Genomic DNA, 18046 nt, shown 5'->3' with positions numbered 1-18046 from the left:
ATTTCTCGGTCATAGCACAATATCAGAATTTCAATATACAAATAACATTACTTATAACCTGTAGATTGTGATAATTAACTACATGGATTTAGTCTTAGTGCTGTGCCCATGTTTTCAAATCTTTTTTTTCCATTGTGATGGATTAATTTATATAAAAATCCCCATGATTGCCAATTTTCTTAGTGGAAATTCGGTCATCCAGAACTCGACATTCGCTCGCTGTGTTCGTGTTAATATCACTGATCGATCAAACGATTTGCAAAGAGCTACACTCAGTATTTAATTTTAATTATTATGTTCACGGGATGAGCTAATGGTACGGGGCACATTTAAATCCAGTGCGAGCAGTTTCGACCTCGGGGGCTGTTGCCCGCTCTCTTATTAAACGCTACTCATGCTTAACGACGCAAAACTGAATTTAAAGGTTAAATCGGGGGGAAAAAATCCACAGAAGTCTGCCCAACAACACCGGGATAATTGAGTTGGTTAACAAATGACAAGGCGGTTGCAAGATGCGGTAGGAACCGCAAGCAATGTGATGCTGATTTTGAAGGCTAGCCCTGGACAGCGTTCTTGTGCCACTCATGATATGAATCGGGAGCTAGGCTTTGAAACCAGCTTTGGTTGAAATTGTTCTGTCCGTGAAATTGGACTGTTCATTTCCCTCCACGGATGCTGCCTGACCTGCTGAGTTCCTCCAGCGTTTTGTGTGGGTTGCTCCGGATCTCCAGCATCTGCAGTTTTTTTTTGCGTCTCTGCCCTTGGTTGAAATTATCCTTCCACCCAGTCCGTCCTTGCCGTGCGTGGCCTCAGGAAGGTTAACAGCATCGTCAAGGATGCCTGCCAGCCCGGCCGTTCCCTTTTCTCTCTTCTCCCCTTCTGGGAGAAGATACAGGAGCTTGAAGACCAGACTCAAGAACAGCTTCTTCCCCACTGCCATCAGACTCCTGAACCAATCCCCTCCGTCACATCCCCTTCTCAGTGGTGCTGCCACGTTCTTGAACCTTTCATTCTACCTCTTCTGTTATTGTGATCGAGTCATCCAGCACCGAAACAGGACCGTCGGCCCAGCACACCCATGCCACCCAAGCTAGTCCCATTTAGAACACAGAACATTAGAGCACAGTACAGGACCTTCGGCCCACGATGTTGTGCCGCCATTTGGCCCGCATCCCTCTAAACCTTTCCTATCCACGTCCAAATGTCTTTTAAATGATTTGTACCCGCCTCAACTGCTTTCCATACACGCACCACCTTCTTCATGAAGAGGGTGCCCCTCAGGTCCCTTTTAAATCTTTCCCCTCTCACCTTTAAAGCAATGGGCGGGAAGTTCAAGGGAGATGTCAGAGGAAGGTTTTTTTTACCCAGAGAGTGGTTGGGGCATGGGATGCCGTGCCTGGGGTGGTGGTGGAGGCAGGTACGTTGGTAAAATTCAAGAGATTACTGGACAAGCATATGGAGGAATTTAAAATAGAGGGATATGTGGGAGGAAGGGGTTAGATAGTCTTAGGTGAGGTTTAAAGGTCGGCACAACATTGTGGGCTGAAGGGCCTGTATTGTGCTGGACTGTTCTATGTTCGCCTGAAACCTAAGCCCTCTATTTCTGCTACGCCCTTCCCTGGGGGGGGGGGGGGGGGGGGGACTTTGTGCTTTAAGTCACTTTAGCGTTCCTTTTCGCTCCCCTCCGTTGTTTTTGCCCTTGTATTTACCGTTGGTACTTATTATTACTGTGTGAAACTCCCGCGATTAAGGAATCTCATTGCACCCTGGTGTATACGACAACAAACTGATCTGAATCCGATTATTGGCTGATTCAAGCGTCACCTGGGGTTAATTTCATATTTTAGCAACCCCAAGATAAATGCAATAAAGGAGTTAAACACGGCCCCCAGTTGGATAGCTTCAGTCACATCAATTTATTCCGTTAATACATAGATGGTTCTCAGCACAAGGCGAGGATCTGCACTGGGGCACCCCTCCCCTGAAACCCACGAAAGAAACGGTTCACAACTCTGTCCCCAAGTTATCACAAACTTAATGGGGCGCGTTAACATGCTTAGGCGGGCTGTCCGGTGCCGAGATACTTTTTTTTGTTTTAACTCCCGTCCCAAGGATTGAACGAGGGGAATTCGCGTCCGTCCGGAGCAGAAGGGTTGAAGTTCCTGGCTGAGGGGACAGACACACAGTCACGGTGCACGGTACAAAGTGGAAACGAGTGGTTGGAAGGTGCCTCGGCTGCCGCTTGCAAGGCACAGATTTAACGCGCGGAAGGCGCTACTTACGATGGAGAGAGTTCGCGGTCCACAACTGTTGATCCAGTATTAGGAGTTCGTTGCTTTGTGAGGTGCCCTGAGCTCGGAGACCGGGGAGAGGGTCCGGGTAGGACAGGATATAATCGATGCTGAATTTGATTTCGGACCCTGTTTTCTGTCCTGTTCCGGTGTCCCGAGGTTGTCTGCTGGAGCTTTCGTTCCCGAGGAATATTTCGGGGCTCAGTCGCCCCGTTTGAGAGCCATCCGCCCTGTCCCCGTGCGAGGAAGCGCCGAGCAACACGCTGTCCACTGCCCCTGGGTCGGGAGACGGCGGCCGCCCGCTCCTGTTGGGGTGATATTTCTGGAATCTTTTCACACTCCTCCTCCTCCTCCGGTAATTGCCGTTTTCGAACAGATCTAACATTGACTCGCATCCCGATGCGAACGTCCAAAAGTTACCTTTCCCCCTCTCGTTCCCTTCCGACCTTGGGACCTGGTTCGTTAAAGAACGCAGGAAAGTTTAGTGGAACATGGAACAGTTGTGTACGACATTAATTTGGCACAGGAACAGGCCCTTCGGCCCACAATATTGTGCTGAACATAATGCCAGATTAAATCCTCTCTGACTGCACACGGTCCGTATTCCCATATATTCAAAAGCCTCTTAAACACCTCTATTTTACCTGCCTCCACCAACTCCCCTGGCAGCCCGTTCCAGGCACCCACCACTCTCCGTGTTAAAAAGTTACCCACGCCCATCTCCTTTAAACTTTCCCCCTCTCACTTTAAATGCACGTCCTTTGATATTTCGACATTTCTACCCTGGGGAAAAAGTCTGTCTACTCTATCGATGCCTATCGTAGTTTTATAGTAATTTTGGTATTTTATATTGGAAAACAAAATAGTTCTTTTTTACCTCGCTTATAAGCACTCAAACCAACTCATAGCTATAACCCAGAATAAACCCCATCGACAGTCCCCATATGGCCAATAAGGTTCATGCAAAGGGGAACACCCTCTTGCTGTTAATGCGGGTCTAAGTAATTCAGAACGCAACACGGCCTCAAACTGCTTCTCTGAGCGAATACAACAAGTAATCTGCTGGAGGAACTCGGCGGGTCGAGCAGCATCTGTGGGGAGAGTGAAGTCGACGCTTCGCGTCGAAGGCCTGCTTCAGATCTGGATTGTTTGTTGCTCCAGCATCTGCAGTCTCTTGTGTCTCTGAGATAATACGTCGCTTAAAATTAACCCATCAAGAATTATCGATAATCTCAGCAAAAGAAAAAAAAATGTTTTGGCACCAATCGAGTGTAATGCAAAAGTTGTGCATTTTAGAAAAGTGTGTCAGATCGAATTGGGCTGGGAGCCCAGGTAACTCAGCCAATCCGATACACGGGGAAGTGGGGAGGGGGTTATTCGAGTCTTCGGTCCCCATCTCTCCAATTCCCGAGGTAGCCCGATCCCGAGAGCTCACCTTCACGAAGCAGCTATTAAGAGACAAGTTGTGGCGGATTGAATTTTGCCAGGCTCTTTGGTTGGACCTGTAGTAGGGGAATTTGTTGGTGATAAAATCATAGATGCCGGAGAGCGTCACTCTGTTGCCGGGACTCTGCTGAATGGCCATTGCAATCAAAGCGATGTAACTAAAAGACAGCACGGAGCGGGCGTTAGTCTCTCCCAATTTCACACCGCCCCCCCCCCGCCCGCCCGCACCCCTTGCCAGCCCCTCTCTCGCCCCCCAAGTGCACATGGGTTACCTGTAGGCAGGTCGCGTCGCCGCTTTCTTCCTCTCGCCGGAGCCACAGGGCGGATAGTCATCGCCATCGTAATTGAAACAGTTGTAGGGATACTGAGAATTGTCAAACATCTCCCAAGCAGTGAGAGCAAACTAAAACACACACACACACACACACACACACACACACACACACACTCCAGGGTAGTGGGTAACTTCCTCACAGCCAATGGACATTAAAAGGAAATGCTTGCTTATAATCGCTACGAGTTCTCTGGAGGTCCGTGGAGAGGCTTCTCTATCTACTATTTAATCTGCCTATAAGACTGGCAATAACTTATTAAATTGGTTAATTCTCGCATGAACCTTTGAACTCGCTGTGTTCAACCAGTGGCCGGGCTCTCGGTGGGTGGTCTAACGCGATAACGCGATCATCTCCGCACCAGATCAAGACAGGGGCTCGCTGCGCCCGAAATTAGAAGGGAGCGCTGCAATTGAGCTAGAGTTTTCTCTCTCCCTCTCTCTCTCTCTCGTCTTGTTTTAGGATGCAAAGACAAAAGACTCTCCTCGTTTGGTAATTCTGTATTTACATCAACTCTGCCCCGCTCCCCACTGCAGCACCAGCGAGTAACATAAGCGGGTCTGATGCAATCTGTAAAGCAAGATAATAGACATAAATTGTATTTCCGTGACTAAGGCAGAGACTTGCGTTCAAAGCCGGCGGAACAGAGAATTTCCCTGATTCCTGACAAATACGAAAAGTTGAAAGAGAAACAGCCAGGGGGGGGAAAGTATTGCTGTTTGTGTGTGGCCTTTGATCTGTGCTAAGAATTAAACTAATAGCTCACTGTAAAAAAAAGGCCCCTTCAGTTTGTTCACATTCGGAGCTGTTGTACCGGCGGAATCCAGGTCATAGGATGGTTGGAAGCAACTGTTCGGCCCGCCGGTTTCCATTCCTTCCCACTTCCCCGCAGTCCCGCAAACATGGTCCTTTCCGTGAGCAAGGTCTCGACCCGGAACGTCGCCCATCCCTTTCTCCCCACAGACGCTGCCCGATCCGCTGAGTTCCTCCAGTCGATTGCTCCAGATTCCAACATTGTGTCTTCGTCGTCCAAAGCCAGGGAAGCAGGGGAGGTGTCACCTAACCAGTGAGGGGGGAAGGGGGCTAAAAGGAGGGGTGGAAGATCAGGGGAGGGTCGCTTAAAACTGAAGCGTCTAGGAATTTCTTCTTACAGAAGGCGGTGAAGTTCTGGAGGGTTCAGAGACTGGGTCACTGGAGGGATCTGAAGAGGTCGGTACAGTTTTGAAAGATCTGGGAATTGAGGGCAACGGGGAACCAGCTCTGAAGAGGAGATAAGGTGTGGGCTAGGTCAGCCATTGAATGCTGGGGCAGGCTTGAGGGGCCGAGTGGTCTACTCTTGTTTGTGTGTTTATGGAGTCATAGAGGTGTATAGCATAGCAACAGGCCATTCGACCCACAGATTCTATGCTGACCGTCATGCCTTTCTATACTAATCACTTGCAAATTTCTAAAGATGTACAGAGGAGAGCATTCTAACTGGTTGCATCACTGCCTGGTATGGAGGCTCCAATCTGCAGGATCGCAAGAGGCTGCAGAGGGTTGTAGACTCAGCCAGCTCCATCATGGGCACAACCCTCCCCACCACTGAGGATGTCTTCAAGAGGCGGCGCCTCAAGAAGGCAGCATCCGTCACCAAGGACCCTCACCACCTGGGACATGCCCTCTTCAAGTTACTACCATCGGGGAGGAGGTACAGGAGCCTGAAGACCCACACTCAACATTTCAGGAACAGTTTCTTCCCCTCCGCCATCAGATTTCTGAATGGTCCATGAACCCATGAACACTACCTTGTTATTCCTCTTTTGCACTATCTATCTATCTATCTATCTATCTATCTATCTATCTATCTATCTATCTATCTATCTATCTATCTATCTATCTATCTATCTATCTATCTATCTATCTATCTATCTATCTATCTGAATGTCTGTGTCTATCTATCTATCTGTCTATCTATCTATCTATCTATCTATCTATCTATCTATCTATCTATCTATCTATCTGTCTGTCTGTCTGTCTATCTATCTATGTCTGTCTGTCTATCTGTCTGTCTGTTTATCTGTCTATCTATCTGTCTGTCTATTTGTCTATCTATCTATCTATCTATCTATCTATCTATCTATCTATCTATCTATCTATCTATCTATCTATCTATCTATCTATCTATCTATCTATCTGTCTGTCTATCTATCTGTCTATCTATCTATCTGTCTGTCTATCTATCTATCTATTTATTTATTTATTGGTGACTTACAGTAATCTTTATGCCTTGCACTGTTCTGCTGCCGCAAAACAACAAATTTCATGAAATATGTCAGTGATAATAAACCTGATTCTGATTCTGAATCCCACTTGCCTGCATTAATTCCAATCCCTCTGCACCCGGCTCATTCAACTACCTGTGCAGATGCCTGTTAAATGTTGTGACTGTTCCTGCCTCCACCACCTCCTCTTGGCAGCTCATTCCAGATACCAACTCCTTTGTGTGTGAAAAATTTACCCCTCAGATCCCCTTTAAACATTCTCCCTTTCACTTTAAACCCATGCCCTCTAATTTTAGTCACCCCCCCCCCCCACGGGAAATGGACTCTGGCTACCTCCCCTATCTATACCCCACTCATAACTTGATATCCCTCTGCAATGTTCCCTCTCAGCCTCCTTCACTCCAGGGAAAAGAGACCCAGCCTGTCCAATCCCTCCTGATAACCCAAGCCCTCCAATGCAGGTAACATCCTGGTGAATCTTTTCTGCACTTTCTCCAGCTTACGCACATTCTGAGAGGCGAGGTACTGGGTGCTTCCAGGGATGAGGGACTTCAGGTTCCAGGGTGAGTCTGGAATCACTTGGAACAAAGGAGATAGGGAGATTTGATAGAAGCGGACGAGATTTGAACTGGCTTAGCAGAGGGAAGGTGTTCCTTTTAGTTGGTGGTGCATGGAGCAGGCAACACAGATTTAAGATTCGAGGGAAAAGCTAGAAGAGGAACATGAAGTAAAACACGTCTTTAGGCATAAACTCCTGGAATCTGTACTTCAGTTCAAAGCTGGTGCACTACTCAGTGCAATTGCAATTGGAATTGGTTTATTATTGTCACTTGTACCGAGGTACAGTGAAAAACTTGTCTTGCATACTGTTCATAAGGATCAACTCATTACACAGTGTACTGAAGTAGTACAAGGTAAAACAATACAGAGTGCAGAATAGTGTCACAGCTACAGAGGAAGTGCAGTGCAGGTAGACAATAAAGCGAAGGTCAAAACGAGATATACTGTGAGGTCCTTATTGTACTAGGGAACTGTTCAATTATCTTATAACAGTGGGATAGAAGCTGTCCTTGAGCCTGGTGGTGCTTTCAGGCTTTTGTTTCTTCTGCCTGATGGGAGAGGGAAGAAGAGAGAATGTCCGGGGTGGGAGGGGTCTTTGATTATGCTGGCTGCTTTACAGAGGCAGGGAGAAGTGCAGACAGAGTCTACGGAGGGGAGGCTGGTTTCCCTGATACGCTGGGCTGTGTCCACAACTCTCTGCAGTTTCTTGCGGTCCTGGGCAGAGCAGTTGCAGTGCCAAGCTGTGATGCAATCGGATAGGATGCTTTCTATGGTGCATCCATAAAAAATGGTGAGGGTCCACGGAGACATGCCAAATTTCTTTAGCCTCCTGAGGAAGTAGAGGCGCTGGTGAGCTTTCTTGGCGGTGGCGTCTCCGTGGTTGGACTAGGACAGGCTATTGGTGATGTTCCCTCCTACCGATGAACTGAGAGACCCGCCAGATAACTTGGAACGCTGAGTGAGTGCAATAAAATCGGCGCCAACAAATCGTATGTAACTTCCTCGGACTGCAAATTGAATTGAAGCAAGTTCCGGATCCTTAAGGAAGATTCTCTGAATGAAATAATGTAGTGACCGGTTGGGAAATTGGTTTTGAGGACTGGGATCATCCGAGATCTGTGGTGGAGGTTGGAAAGTCTTCAGAGGGGAACTGGAATAGGTCGTTGAGGGAGAGTTAATGCATGGGCTATGGGGCAGTGTGGGGAGAAGGATTGTATTATTGGGATTCCTCTACTTGGATTCGATGTACCGTGAGACTTGCATGATCTCGCGAAATTCATTTTGAAAGTTCCTATTAAATCTTCATCCACTGCCTCTTTTTACGCAGCGTTTCCCATTTCTGTAAATGGGATTGCTGGAGATGGGATTGGCTGGGCGATTGGACGGGGGGGGGGGGGGGGGACAGGTTTATCCATGACGGAATAGTACCGACGGGCTGAACGGCCTACTCCTTATAAAGAAAATTCTCGCCTCTGGTTCGTCTGCTAGTTCCTTTATATTTGTGTCTGCACATCACCAGGACATGGTACTCCCCCCTTGCGAAATCTCGGTGAAAATTCAGACACGGTTCCCCTCCAAGTATGTTATTTGGTGATTGCAACTTACACTTTAAAGCATTTTAAATAGTGCATTTTGTCATTGATTGACAATGAAACTAGTTAGCATTTACCTGAATCCATCATATTCCATTTATTTTTGCTTCAGCAAGAATCTGATAGATCCCTGTGAGAAATGGAAAAATATACCCGCATTTGCCCAGCTCCGTTTGAGAAGTTATTAGGACCGTTATACTTGGGGGAAGAGAAGTCTTAAACGCCAGGATACGGGGATAAATAGAGGGAACTGAATCGGCGTGCTGTGAAAATTCATTTCTGTTCTAAATAATGACACAAGTTCTAATAGTTGTGCGCCGTGCGCGGATTGAAAGGCAGCAATAGCCCGAGGCATTACAGTTTAGAAAGTCATGTCAAGCACACGTTGATATGCGGTGTTTGGTGTTAATACTTTGGTTACAATGAGGCTGGGTTATAAATTAAGTTTAATTTCACATCATCAAAGTAATAGAACGAACGCCGACAGCGATCAAAACACACGCCCACCGAGGCATAGTGGAGAAAACCGCGAGTCTGCCACTAGTTGTAGCAAAATAAGTAAAATATATTTAAAACGTTTGTGAAGGATTAACTGCCTGGCTCCCACCGCTCCTATTATTTGCTTTATCGCCAGCTCTAGCGTAAAACGCATGAGATCTAAAGCACATCGCTGCTTAATTATGTCCATAATTATCCTGGAATCATCGTGTCTGCTGTTGTGTCTGTAAACTGCATACAGCAAAAAGCCCGGCTTGTTTGAGTAGAATTTATTGAACTCCCTCATCGCTCCGAGCTAAGTGTTTATCTCCAGGAGTTCTCCGAGTTAATCTGTATCAAAATCCATAAACAGCAGGTGCTGGAAATCTGGAATAAAAATAGAAAATGCTAGGAACATTCAACAAGTCGGGCAGCATCTGTGGAGAGAGAAGCAGTTAACGTTTGGGGAAAATGAGGTCCTCTGTTTTCTATTTTTACTTCATGGGAACTAATATTCCCTTCAGTGGTATTGATGTGTCCATGTTCTTAGTCAAGTGTAAATAGTGAAGAAGGTTCTCTAAGGTTACAACAGGATCCAGCTCACCTGGGTAAGTGGGCCAAGGAATGGCAGATGGAGTTTAATTCAGATAAATGCAAGGCGTTGCATTTTGGTAAGACAAAACCAGGGTAGGACTTACACAGTGAACAGTAGGGCTCCGGGGAGTGTTGTAGATCAAGGGGTGCAGGTACATAGTTTTCTGAAAGTGGTGACACAGGTAGGGTGGTGAAGAAGGTGTTTGGCAACTGGCATTGAGTACAAGAATTGTACTGACCAATTGTACATTGGTCAGGCCACTGAGTACAAGAATTGGAACATTATGTTACAGCTGTACAAGGTGTTGGTGAGACCACACTTGGAGTATTGTGTGCATTTCTGATCGCCTAGCTATGGGGAGGATGTCACTAAGCTGGAAATGTCATGGTTCCGAGTGCTGGTCCTTGATTCGACCTCATTGATGGTGCTCTGTTGTGCAGCACATGCTTTCCATGCACTACCAATTGCATAATAACACACACCTGAGTTCCATCAGGAGACTAGTATTAGAGCCCTGGTTCCACTAGCACTGGTTGCCAGAGTATTGGTCAATCTTTGGTTCCTGGTTGCTTAGAGCTGGCAATTCTAGAGTAGTCCTGCTTTTGCTGTTTCTCCTAGGATATCCTGTTTCTGTGTTGGGCCTCTGCCTCAGAGCCCTGAGGCAAGATTCCTCCTGGTTGCTGCCTGTGTTTCCTTCCAAGGAAGTATCCTGACTCCAATCTTGTACTGGTGTTCTGCATTTGGGTTCTCTGTGATCTTGCTCTTTGTTTGACACTGTGATAGGAAAGGGTGCAGAAAAGGTTCACTGGGATGTTATCAGGACTGGAGGGCTTGAGCTATAAGGAGAGGCTGGATAGACTGGTGCTTTTTTTTTCCCCTGGAGTGTAGGAGACTGACTGGTGACCTTACAGAAGTGTATGAAATCATGAGGGGTATAGCTAAAGTGAATGGCCAGTCTTTTTCCCAGGGTAAGGGAGTCAGAAACTAAAGGGCACAGGTTTAAGGTGAGAGGGGAAAGACTTAAAGGGAACCTGAGGGGCAAGTTTTTGATGTAGAGGGTGGTGGGTATATGGAACCAGCTGCCAGAGGAAGTGGTACAGGCATGTATGATTACAACATTTAAAAGACATTTGGACAGGTTGGGCCTGGATGAAGGGTCTTGACCCAAAATGTTGACTGTCCATTTCCCTCCACAGATGCTGCCTGACCTGCTGAGTTCCTCCAGCACTTTGTTGCTCCAAGTTCCAGGATTGGCAGTCTCTTGTGTCTCCATTTGGACAGGTTCACTGATAGGAAAAGTTTAGAGGGACATAGGCCAAATGGGACTAGCTCAGGTAGGCAACTTGGTCAGCATGAATGAATTGGGCTGAAGGGCCTGTTTCCATGCTGTATAACTCTACAAAACCCTGCATTAGGATGATGAGATGATCATCAGAATGACAATTGATTGGGTTTGACATAGGGGATTGTCTCAGAAGAGATTGGGATTCAGTTTTCTCATGTGAATGTGCATCATCAGTGTGAACTTACAAAGCACAATTAGAGTAGTGCACAGTCTATAGTGCTTTATGGGACCACTTACTCCTTATGATAATGAGGGTCATTCAGCCCATCAGGTTCATGCCAGCTCCCAGCATAACCCTCCCATCTGTCCCATTTCCCCCTCCTGCAACTTATTCTCTCTCACATGCCTATCAACTCTGTTTTTGATTCATTTACCATGTACTTACACTAAGTGGTCATTTACAGCAGCCAATTGACTTACCAGGAGATCTTTGGGAATCTCAAGAGTTGAACTGGATAGAAATGGATAGAGAAGGTTTTGAGGGATGTAGGCCAACCGCAGGCAAATGGGATGAGCTCTTGGTCAGTGGGAATGATTTGGGCCAAAGGGCCTGTTTGCATGCTGTATAACTCTGTGACTCTAACCTGTTTTAAGGTGGTTCTTAGAGGGCTTGACAAGGTAAAGTTCTCTAGAACCTCAGTTCCCCCCACCAGTCGTCTCAGCCATTGAGTCATCCAACATGGAAACAGGCCCTTCAGCCCATCGAGGAGAGGAGATTTACCAGGATGCTGCCTGGATTGGAGAGTATGGATTATGAGGAGAGAATAAAGGAGCTAGGGCTCTACTCATTGGAGAGGAGGAGGAGGATGAGGGGAGAAGTATACAAAATATTAAGAAGAATAGATAGAGAGGACAGCCAGCGCCTCTTTCCCAGGGCACCAATGCTCAGTACAAGAGGGCATAGCTTTAAGGTAATGGGGAGGGAGGGAGAGAAAAGTTCAAGGGAGACATCAGAGGGAGGTTTTTCAGCCAGAGAGTGGTTGGTGCATGGAATGCGCTGCCTGGGGTGGTGGTGGAGGCTGATACGTTGGTCAAGTTCAAGAGATTGTTAGATAAGCATATGGAGGAATTTAAGATAGAGGGATATGTGGGAGGAAGGGGTTAGATAGTCTTAGGAGTGGTTTGAAGGTTGGCACAACATGGTGGGCCGAAGGGCCTGTATTGTTCTATGGAGTCTGTGCTGACCATCAAAAGTCCCATTTACACCAATCCTACACTAATCCCATTTTATTCTCCCCACATCCCCATCAACTCCACCCAGATTCTACCACTTACCCACACACTAGGGGCAAATTACAGTCACCAATTAACCTACTAACCGGAGCACTTGGAAGAAACACACGTGGTCACGGAGAACATGCAAACTCCACATAGACAACACCGGAGGTCAGGATTGAACCTGGGTCGCTGGAGCTGTGAGTCAGCGGCTCTACCTGCTGTGCCACTGTGCTGCCCCTCAGCCTCAGACACAGCTGTAGAGCAAAACTGATAATCCAGAGCTCTTGGGTCTTTGGTTGTCCTGAACTGCCAGAGCTTCTGAACTATTGGACATTACTCCTCTTCATACCTCAATGCACTTTTATTTCACTTTTCTTTTTGATAACAAATTTTCCAATGAACCCAGTGAGTTTAAGGAAGCTTCAGCAGAAAACAAACTACTGGAGGAACTCAGTTCCAGCCATAAACTTACCCATGCCTCTGATTTCCTGACTCCTCATGTCCTGGACCCCAACTCCGGAGCCCCTGACCCTGTCCACACACCCTGCACACACACTGGATCTGAAGCTCAGGATCATCTGCGTTTTGCTGTCCTTTTAAACCTTGAATCGCTCTTTCAATACTGACAGATCAAAACTGCAGATAATGCTAGTTGCATTATAGTTACTAGTAGGTTCTAGTCATGTTCTTTCTTGTATAATTTTATATAATTTATGTTGTTAATTTAGGCTTTTCTTGTGAATGTTGCATATCTGATGCTATGTGATGCTACTGCAGGTAAGTTTTTCCTTGCACCTGTGTGTACATGTACTTGTGCAGTTGACAACAAACTTGACTTTGATGTCTTGTGTTTATTTCCCAAAGGAACAAACAGGGATAAATTAAGGAAAGGTAGACGAATATCTGGATGAAGAAGCGGATCTTGGAGAGCTTTAATAGGTGAAGAACACGTGTGGAGTATGACTGAGACAACTCTGTTATTTGAAGGTGGGACAAAGAATCCACCAAGACTGAATGCTGTATGATATTGAGTTCTTGAATTTATAAGAACAGTTTGGTTCTGATGAAATATGGTAATCTATTGCAGTCACTGTCAGCTACCAATGCATTGGGTCAGAGGAATTACATCTTTCTGCTAACTTCTTGCCTTAAAAATGTTACTTTGAAGAAACGCCATTACCATCCACTACTTACTAGCTAGCAACCTGGGTTCAAATCCGGCCACTGTCTGTAAGGAGTTTGTATGTTCTCCCCGTGACTGCGTGGGTTTCCTCCGGATGCTCCGGTTTCCTCCCACATTCCAAAGACGTACGGGTTAGGAAGTTGTGGGCATGCTATGTTGGTGCTGGAAGCGTGGCGACACTTGTGGGCTGCCCCCCCCCCCCCAGAACACTCTAAGCAAAGATGCATTTCACTGTGTGTTGATGTGTATGTGACTAATAAAGAAATCTTATCTTTTTATCTTGGAGACACAGGAGACTGTAAATGTTGGAACCTGGAGCAAAAAACAAACTGCTGGAGGAACTCAGCATCTGTCGAAGGAAATGGACGGCCTTTTATTTCAAAAAAAAATTTATTCATAATACAATATATGTACAAATAGAAAAACACAGTGCAGAAACATTTTAAATTCTTAGTGTCATATGGTCAATACATTCAGCAGTGTTAACACTTTTTTTAAACCATAACACCATTGCCACTCATGCAGCCCCTTGGGGTGATGCACCCTTTCATTGTTTGAGGGGCTTCCCCACAGGTCTCAGCTCCTGAATATTCAGTGGCGGAAGGAGCCCAGACTGTGGTCCTTCCCCACAGTGCCTTTGCATTGGCTGCACCAAGCTTCATTGCGCCCCTCAGCATGTACTCCTGCAGCCTGGAATGTGCCAATCGGCAGCATTCCCTTACGGACATCTCGCTGTGCTGGAAGACCAATGTGTTTCGGGCAGACCAAAGGGTGTCTTTCACTGAGTTGATGACCTTCCAGCAGCACTTGATGTCTCTCTTGGTGTGGGACTGTCCTGGTGTGGATCCTAGGAACAGCCTGTAGATCAGAGTGCTCAGGACGAACCAGGACAAGGACCCTTGCATCCATCTCCACACCCTCTTAGCAAATCCACAGTCTGCAAAGAGACGGGTGACCGTCTCTTCCCCACCACAGCTGTCCCGAGGGCAGCATGTGTTGGGGATGATATTTTGTCTGTACAGGAAGGATCTGACTGGGAGGGGCTCTCTCACTGCCAGCCAAGAAAGTTCTTGGTGCTTGTTAGTGAGTTCTGGTGATGAGGCCTTTTGCCAGATGATTTGGAGAGTTTGCTCAATGAATCACAACGGACTGAAAGAATAGAGGGGATATAGCCAGTATGAAGAGGTGGGGGAGAGGGGGTAGAGCAAGAGCTGGCGAGTGGTAGGTGGATCCAGGTGAGGAGGGGTGATAGGCAATAGCAACAAGAGGCTGGGAGGTGATAGGTGGAGGCGTCAGAGGCCTGAAGGTGATGGGGTCTGATAGGAGAGGAAGGTATAGCATGGAACCAGATAAGGGAAGTGGGGAGGGGAGGTGAGAACACTGAGGGGAGGGGACCCAGTGGGAGGAGTGTGTGGGAGATGGGTGGATCAGGAAGAGAGAAAAGGGACAGAGGGGGAGAGCAGGTGACCCGAAGTTGAAGAATTCAATGTTCACGCCGTCCTTTCTTGAACAATCTACCAATAATGTTTTCCAGAAATATAATATTTATGTTTTTAGCCCGCGAGATATTTTTACTTGAAAGATCCATCACTGTATATTGCAAGATAATTATTAGCTTAAATGAAGGGGCTGCCTTGGGTTGAAAGGTTTAAAGCTATTTTTACATAACTGTTTTCTTCCTTTGATGCAAGTTGCCGCACCTCCCACTGTGAACGTGCTCTGAAATGAAAATGTGTATCTTTTATCCAAAGGTATCATATTTTCAAACCCCAGAGTATGTAAAGCTGACGAGGTGTGCGAGATTTCATTCATGTACTGGGAGTGGGTGCAGTGGGTTGTGTTGGGGTTTGGAGAGAATGGATGGAGTGGACAGAAAGCCATGGAGACATCATCTCAAAGTTAGAGCCAATACCAATAAACCAACACCAAACATGGACAAAGAATCCTCCTGGTTACCGCACACCGCCCTCCCTCAATGCTCCTTCATGTTGGACAACACTTGGGTGCAGAACGTGGTCAAGGTGGGGGACTTCAATGTCCATCAAAAGAGTGTCTTGGTAACACTAACACTGACCAAGCCAATGGTGAAGTCATTCCCACCAGTCTATCTGTGGCTGGTATATCTGTCCATGTTTACACTGGTCGGAGCAACTACTGTATAGTCCTTCCAGAGACAGAATCCTGCCTTCACATCCATCATCGTGTTGAGAGGCACTACCACTGTGGTAAATGAGAGAGCCTCCAACCTGATCTAGCGGCTCAAAGCTGGGCATCCGTGAGGCTCTGTGGACCATCAGCAGCAGTGGGATCCTACGTCACCACAATCTGTACCCTCGTGGACCTGTGTATCCCTCACTCTACTGTCAAGTAAGGGGGTCAACCGTGGTTCAATGAGGAGTGCAGAGAGGCATGCTGGGAGCAGCACCAGGCACAGCTAAAAATGAAGTCGCCAACTTGGTGAAATTGTATCACAGAACTACAGGCGTTCTAAACAATAAAAAACGCTTGTGATCCCACAACCAATAGATCAGATCAAAATTCTACAGTCATAGAATCATAAAGTCATAGACTCATAGAGTTCTACAGCACAGAAACAGACCCTTCAGCCCAACTTGCCCATGCTGAACAAATTGCCTAAATGAACCAGTCCCACTTGCCTGCATTTGGCCCATATCGAGCTAAACCCTTCCTATCCATGTACCTGTCCAAATATCTTTTAAATGGCGTAATTGCACCCGCCTCTACCACTTCCTCTGTTCCATACACCCACCACCCTCTGTGTGAAAAGGTTGCCCCTCAGGTCCCCTTTAAATCTTTCCCCTCTCGCTTTATGCCCTCTGGTTTTGGACTCCCCTATCTTAGGGAAAAGATTTTGGCTGTTCACCTTATCTATGCCCCACATGATTTTATAGACTATAACGTCAGCCCACAGGTGACTAAATTCCAAGGGAAACAAAGGTCTCAGCTTATCCAGCCTCTTCTGATAACCCAAGCCCTCCAGTCTGGGTATATTCTAGTTCTGCCATGTCCAATTGTGAATACTGGTGGAAAATTAAGCAGTGAATGGAAGGAGGAGGAGACTTCAAAGACATCTTCGTCCTTAGTGGTGGAAGGGCCCAGCGAATGACTAAGAGAAGAGTGAAGTCGACCGTTCATCCAGAAGACCCGGGTGGATGGTCCATCTCGGCTCCCTCCTGAGATCCACAAAGTCAGTCCACAGTCAATTTTAATCATTCCTTGTGTCTGAGAGCACCCGATACAGCAATGGACATGGGAACAGACAACTTCCCAGCTGTAGTACTGAAGTCCTGCGCTCCAGAACTACTTGTGTTTCTCGCCAAGCTGCTCCAGTACAGTTGCAACATTGGCATTTATCTGACAATATGGAAAATTGACCAAGTCTGTCCTATTAATGAGGCTAATCAATCATCAATCATCAATAAAGTAATGGAAGCTGTTGTCAACAGTGCATTCAAGAAGCAGGATTTATGCACATTTGGAAGAGCAGGAGCTGATCAGAGATAGTCAGCACGGCTTTGTAAGGGAGAAAAAAGTTCTGCACTTGGTCCACAGCCCTCTATGCCTCGGCAATTTAAGTGCTCGTCCAGCTATTTTTCTTTGCGATCGTTATGCATCATGCATCTTTAAGGACCCCACCATCTCGGCCCGCAATCACTAATTTGATTTGAGTTTTTTGAGGAGGTAACAAAGGAGCTTGATGAAGGCAGGGCAGTAGATCTTGTCTTTATGGACTTTAGTAAGGCATTGGACAAAGTCCCACATGGTGGGCTGGTCCAGAAGGTTAAGGCACGTGGGGACCAAGGCGAGCTGGCTAATTGGATCCAATATTGGCTTGGTGACAGGAGTCAGAGGGTGGTGGCTTTTCTGATTGGAAGTCTGTGACCAGGGATTGGTGTTGAGACCTTTGCTCTTTGAGATATATATCAACGACTTGGACATGAATGTAGGAGGTATGATTAGTAAGTTTAGAGGTGACACAAAAATTGGCGGTGCTGTAGATAAAAAGGAAGGTTGTCTAAGGCAGATCAGATGGAAAGTTGGGCAGAGCATTAGCAGATGGAATTTAATCCTGACAAGTCCGATGCATTTTAGGAAGTCAAATAAGGGTGGTATTGGTATTGGTTTATTATTGTCACTTGTACTGAGGTACAGTGAAAAACTCGTCTTGCAAACCGATCGTACAGGTCAATTTATTACACGGTGCAGTTACATTGAGTTAGTACAGAGTGCATTGAGGTAGTACAGGTAAAAACAATAACAGTACAGAGTAAAGTGTCACAGCTACAGAGAAAGTGAAGTGCAATAAGGTGCAAGGTCACAACAAGGTAGATCGTGAGGTCAGAGTCCATCTCATCGTATAAGGGAACCGTTCAATAGTCAGTGAACGGTAGGGCGCAAAGGAAGGTTGATGAATAAAGAGACCTTGGGGTTCGAGTCCATAGTTCCCTGAAAGTGGAAACACAGATCGATAGGGTGGTGAAGAAGGCAGATGACATGCTTGCCTTCCTAGATTGAGACATAGAATATAAGAATTGGGACATTATGTTGCAACTCTGCATAACACTGTCTACGTCACACATGGAGTATTGTGCAGTCCTGGTCTCCACACTTTAGGAAGAATGTGATTGTGATTAGTTATGGAGAGAGATTGGAGAGTCTGGATTTGTTTTCCCTGGAATGGAGGGATGATCTGATTATGAGAGGCATAGATAGAGTAGAAA

General features: G+C 46.4%; 1 protein-coding gene and 1 long non-coding RNA gene across 2 annotated transcripts; one reads left to right on the top strand and one right to left on the bottom strand.

Annotated features, from left to right (window-relative positions):
- Positions 1–1911: 1911 nt before the first annotated feature.
- foxl3 (forkhead box L3) lies at positions 1912–4491 on the bottom strand. The gene is made up of 3 exons (XM_052022054.1): positions 4010–4491; positions 3727–3895; positions 1912–2745 (listed from the first exon to the last, which is right to left on the bottom strand). The coding sequence occupies exons 1-3, from the start codon at positions 4117–4119 to the stop codon at positions 2275–2277; spliced, it is 750 nt and encodes a 249-aa protein (XP_051878014.1). The 5' UTR covers positions 4120–4491; the 3' UTR covers positions 1912–2274.
- Positions 4492–7753: 3262 nt separating this feature from the next.
- On the top strand, positions 7754–13676 carry LOC127573859 (uncharacterized). The gene is made up of 3 exons (XR_007956818.1): positions 7754–7852; positions 12986–13060; positions 13597–13676. It is a non-coding gene; the product is annotated as an uncharacterized LOC127573859 (long non-coding RNA).
- Positions 13677–18046: the final 4370 nt, after the last annotated feature.

Source organism: Pristis pectinata, chromosome 8 (assembly GCF_009764475.1).
Source record: "Pristis pectinata isolate sPriPec2 chromosome 8, sPriPec2.1.pri, whole genome shotgun sequence".
NCBI lineage: Eukaryota > Metazoa > Chordata > Chondrichthyes > Rhinopristiformes > Pristidae > Pristis > Pristis pectinata.
This window is presented reverse-complemented; position numbering and strand designations above follow the sequence as displayed.